Source organism: Lupinus angustifolius, chromosome LG01 (assembly GCF_001865875.1).
Source record: "Lupinus angustifolius cultivar Tanjil chromosome LG01, LupAngTanjil_v1.0, whole genome shotgun sequence".
NCBI classification, from domain to species: Eukaryota; Viridiplantae; Streptophyta; class Magnoliopsida; order Fabales; family Fabaceae; genus Lupinus; species Lupinus angustifolius.
The window spans coordinates 18,629,671-18,635,426 of record NC_032009.1 but is presented as its reverse complement, the minus strand read 5'-3'; the positions used below and the strand labels follow the sequence as shown (position 1 = coordinate 18,635,426).

At 30.6% G+C, this 5,756-nt stretch overlaps 1 protein-coding gene across 1 annotated transcript; it reads right to left on the bottom strand.

The window, feature by feature from the left end:
* On the bottom strand, positions 523 to 3,360 carry LOC109350848 (E3 ubiquitin-protein ligase SINA-like 10). Its single transcript, XM_019592160.1, has 2 exons — positions 2,893 to 3,360; positions 523 to 1,413 (listed from the first exon to the last, which is right to left on the bottom strand). The coding sequence occupies exons 1-2, from the start codon at positions 3,262 to 3,264 to the stop codon at positions 766 to 768; spliced, it is 1,020 nt and encodes a 339-aa protein (XP_019447705.1). The 5' UTR covers positions 3,265 to 3,360; the 3' UTR covers positions 523 to 765.

Here is a 5,756-nt window from a genome sequence, read left to right as displayed (position 1 = left end):
TTTCTCATAAACTTGTTTTCTGCCCAGTGTTCCGACACTTCAGCAAACTTTGCAAGGAAACATTTCATTGAAGTACAATCCTTCCAATGTTTATCATAAAACAATTGAAGTCCTTAAACAACAATTCACTTTTAAAAATAAAATTCTAGTCTTAAACAAAAAAGACATATTGGAAAACTAAGTTTTCTTTGGAAATACTTACACTGCAAACAAAGTAACAAACAGAACTGCAGCAATAGATAAAAAGCACATTTTGTTACACCTTAAATCCAATGAGACCAACAAGGCATTGGTCTAATAGTATAAGGTCCTACTTGATTCCAGAAAGACTAAAAGGTCAAGGGTTTGATTTCTAGGAACGACACTTATTGGGAGCGGCAGCCATACACCCCGAAAGGGATTAGTTCCAAAAAATCCAATAAGAAGCTTCAGGCAATGTGACTAGATAACTATTTTAGCAGCAACAGTTTGTGCTATATTACAGGGCAAACATAGAAAAAGAAAAGCACTTAAATAAGCTACTAACTCAGACATAATCCATTTGTAAATAGAGATTTGATATAACACCAATATTCACATGACAGTTTGGAAACAATAATCCCATGCAAGCATATGTTTTCCTACTTAATTACTACAACTATCTTCAGATAAGTAAAGTCAAATATCCCCACAGAGATCGAATTTGATCTGCTAAGTTGTAACAAAGACAAACACATTCAGAAATCAACTAAAAATGCAGAGCCTTCTTCAAAGTCCAGCCGAGGATTATTGTCGAGACCTTATGCGGATATCCAGTTTGAGTGTTCCAGAACCGAAGAAATCAGATGGAATCAAAAGGCGCCCTGTTGAAGGAGAATCGGGTAAGAAGCCTTGAATGATCTTGGTCAGAGATGTCAGTATTAGAGAGCTTCCCTGAGACCTAGCCAATATCTCATAATGAAACCCTCTTATCGGTTTCGGGCCAATGCAACTAAGATGGACTATGTTACCCAGATGCTCACGGCTATTGCGAACAACAAACAAGCTACCATCATTTTTCTCTTGAAGGATAATTTCTTTGTGGTCAATATTTAAGACAACAGGGAGAAATTTATCGTATACAAATGGTATCGCAGAACCTACATGTCTATGGCTGAAGTGGAGGGATAACTCCTTGGACGCAGCAATGAAGTCACAACCCGGATGTGGGCATAAACATGGTATATAGATGCATTCCTTCTCGTGCTCATTTTTCTTACTGTAATTAAACTTCTCTTTACAACCATATTTTGTATTCAGGCATGACATTTTAATAGATTCCAGGACCTTCTCAATAGCTCGGCAACGGTTATAACCAATCGGCATTGAGCACATGGGACACTTGTTCCCAAGTTTGCCACAGCAGTTGGAGCAAGCAATATGCCCATTCTCGCACTGAATAACCATTTGAACACAAAGAAAGTTATCAAATTAGATTTTTCATTAAACACAAAAATTGGAAAAAGTATTTAAAAAGAGATGCCTTTGGAAAAGCTTGCAATTTGAAACAGCTAAAAAGTGGAAATAAGAAACACATAACAAAAGGAACAGCATAGTGCAACGAAAACCTCATCTAATGGAAAATAGCATCCTCTATATAGCTCATATCTATAAATTTCTCCACCTTGTTCCCCGCCTTGAACATATATTTTAGAACATTTCGGGTTATCGTGGTTGAATTGTGCTTCAAAAGACAAGCATCAACTCAAATAGTAAAGCAAATAACAAACCAAGTGATCAAAAACAACTTATAGCAAAAGGAACACGTAATCTAGAAACTTTAGCAAGTTTTGAAAGTGAACAATCACTCCCACATAAATATCATCTACAGTGCAGCTGCAACATAGAAAAATACAGTCATTCAAATGCATCAATTGTTTAGTAGATTAAACTAAAGTTGGGAAGTTTTATGAGGAAAATCAATGTAATCTACTCAATCATCTTTTCACCCCCACTCAACCCTAATTCGAACTAGAGACTCTTGGGTTTCATAACACTGCTCTCATTCGACCAAAACACTGCTCTCACCATACAGACCAAAAATATGAACATAGTAGTATCAAAAACTTCACACTTCAATCCAACAATTGCATTCCATACAGTTCAAAAAACAGAATAGCAACAAACCCAATCCACACAATTCCATTCTAACCAAATATCATTAAAAAGGCTAAATCGTTGAGGCTAGGGTAACATCTAGCAGGAAGGTTTCTGCTTAGTTTTGACGAGGTCAATGTTCAAATAGCAGAAGTAAGGTTGAATACATCTAGCCTCCCCAGACCCTATTAGTTGAGATAATCGTGCACTGGACCGCCCTTTTAGGGTAGCCTACGACATCAAGGAGATCTACACACCCAATGGACTTGGCTAGAAACCATGCCAACGCATCTTAACCCAAAATCCAAGACATTAGGGTATGAGTCCTTTCATTTTTCACCATCCTTATCTCACTCATATCTCCACTCACACTTTAATTCCAAACATAAATCACTATCCCTAAACACTTATTCCATAATGACTTCACCAAAATAAAAACCAATTGTTCACATACAATCATCCATGTAGCCGACCCCACCTAGTGGAATACAGGTTCACATACAATCATAAAAAGGAAAGGTGGCCTAATGCACAAGGCTCCTACCCAATAGGGTTTGAGGCGTCAGATACACGCAGTCTTATCCTGCAAGCAGACAGACTGTTTCCAGTATTCACATACAATAATCCAAGAAACATTAAACCAACCCCACAAAAAAACAAAAAACAAAAACAGAACTTAAAAACAAATAAAAAATAAAGAATTGAAAAATAAAACACAAAACATACCAAAATAATGATAAAAAATAAAAGGATGAGATTTGAAGAAAAATGAATTACCTGAAAGATAGGGGCACTAAAGGGTTCATAACAAATGCAGCAATCAAGCACATCAGGATCCATAAGGGTAATAGAAATTGATCTGTCCCTAGTATTTGATTCACCAATTTCATTATCCTCCTCAGTTGTTCTATCTTCCTCGGTTGTTTCAATTCCAAATCCTTGTTGTTGTTGTTGTTGTTGTTGTTCTTGTTGAGGTTGTTGTTGTTCTTGTTGAGGTTGTTGTTCTTGTTCTTCTTCTTGTTGTTGTTGTTGTTGATTTTCTTCTTCTTCTTCTTCATCAGTTTCATCTTGATGCAACCTTCTTCGTTTCTGGGTTGGGTTGCTAGGTCCTTCTCCATCATCGTATCTACCTACAGAGATTTTCACCATTTCTCTCTCTCTCTCTTCCTATCAATTTTCTCAACAAAGATTAAACCTTTTTATGATAATAAATGCTAATTATGTTGTTTCATAAATCAACATGGATTTATTTATAACCATTAGTACATACTAATTTCAAGCCGCGTGTACGAGACTCCCATAGAAGAAAAATACGTGTCTGAAAACGAATGCATATAAACATAATTATTAAAATATTGACAACGTTGAAAAAATATATATTTATCTCTAAATATGACAAGTTGTATAGGTCTTTACACAAGTTTTTCTCCTCAAACCTTATTTATGGTGAAGATTTTTGAGATATTTTAATTATGAGAAAATGTATACAATGATAATGTATAAGTTTTACACATTTTTACTATAAACATTCACAGTCTTTTATTAATAGTACTTGAAGGGAGTTTATAAAAAAAATATTGGGAGAAATAGTGGTTAGAAACAAGTGAATAAAGTATATTCTCATACTAGGAGATAAACTATGTTTTTCAGCCACTAAAATTGTGACAATATGTTCTACTTAATTATTTTTTGTAAAATATTTCTAAAAACTAAAAAAAACACATGTATTATAATTTTAGTGGTTTGGTAATGTAACTTATTCCTTATATGAAGAGACATTTTATTTATGAAAATGATAGAAAAATGTTTGTTTCAAGTATGTATACAACTTTTTTAAGAAAAAACATTTTCCCATATTTTAATGATTCTTATTTACTTGGAATAGTTTTGCAATCTTTCATTCACACATCTAAAATTTGTAACTTTCAAATTGTACTCATGTTTCATTCTTATGTTTTTTTTATCTAGACTAGCGTGTCGTGGGCACTTCGTGTCTGTCTGCTGACTCACATTGGAGTGCATATGATATTATCATTTTTGTGATAAAAAATATGAAAAAGAATTGTGATATTATAAAAAATTACATTAAAGGTTTGATATTTTTGATGTATGTAACTTACTCTAATTTTTTATTAATATTTTATTATATGAGAAAATATTATAATTTTAGGTAGTTAGAAGAAGTTTTTCCTTTAATGTAGTATTTTATATTTTATTATGTGAGAAAATATTATAATTTTAGGTAGTTATAAGAAGTTTTCCCTTTATATATTGTATATATATAGTATAATATACGTTATGAAATAGGGATAATACTTCATTTTTATTTATGCTAATGATACTATATGTTTTTGTCAATTATATTCTTCAATATCTGGATATGTTCAGTTCATTCTTTTATCTTAATATAAGTACCTAAAAGATATTTTTTACACTATGTACTTATTATATAAGTAATCAAATAACATTTTCTATGTACCAAAAGAAATATCATTTAAAGTAAATTTGTTGTCTTAGTTATAATACATCAAAGAAATATTAATCTTGTTTTCTGAGTATAATAATTTTTTAGATTATGAGTATTTTTGATAATTATACAATCTATTTAGGGAATGTGATTCCCACGATTATACAATTATACCCTCAAACAAATAGATTATTTGAGAAAAATATGTATGCCCTCAAATATAAGAGTTTTTATACTATGCATCATTTATCATGTGTATTTAATCATCATTTTTTAAATATGAGTAATATAAATGAATGATGAATGATATATTAATTGTGTATAACTATTTATACAGAGTGTGCATACATATTACATTTTTTAGTATTATATTATGATAATTTATTATGTTACCATTTGGTTTAGGATAAAATTTAATTTGTGGATTATATAATAATTGATATAATACATTTATTTACAGAAATGTTATTATTTGTAACATATAATTTAATTATTCAAATGACTTAATAGTTGACCATAATACACATACTATTGAGTTGAAGATTTAAATCTTTATTGTGTTATTTTGAAAAGTATGATTTTTTATTATACACAAACTAGTTTGACTAGTTTTAATTGATTTAATTATATTATAATATAATTGTATCAATATCTATATCTATACTACTTATAAAGGGAAAACCAAAAATAACCATCTATTATGGTGTAATTTGTGGTTCTCCCTATTTTGCCCTTACTATTTTCTAATTTTTACAAAAGAATTATATATAACCTAATGTTTCTCTTCACCTGATATATGCTCATATTATTTAGTTAATTATTTTTTATTTTTACAATGTGACTATTAGTCTTTAATGTAGAACATTACACCAATCAAATAAATTCAATTGTAGATTACAAATATTTAACACAAAATATTATATTTGACATTTATAACATACAAAGTATACATTATAAATGATAGGAAAGCGGGTTGACAGATACGATAGTAGCTATCAACACGCTAGTCTTTATAATTGTGTTCTATGGTCCTTTTCTATTTTATCTATCAAATATATCTCAAATATGAAAATAAGTATTTCTCTTCTAAAATGTAACTTATACTATTTTAGATTTCTGATTGTGATTTTCACTTTAAATTGGAAATTTAATTTGAAAAATTAAAGTGCATGAA

Bases quoted from the DNA above. Each gene is read 5' to 3' on its own strand.
- LOC109350848 (XM_019592160.1), bottom strand. From the start codon at position 3,264: ATGGTGAAAATCTCTGTAGGTAGATACGATGATGGAGAAGGACCTAGC. The intron at 1,414-2,892 runs GTAATTCATTTT...ATGGTTATTCAG, and splicing joins TTAGTGCCCCTATCTTTCAG to TGCGAGAATGGGCATATTGC.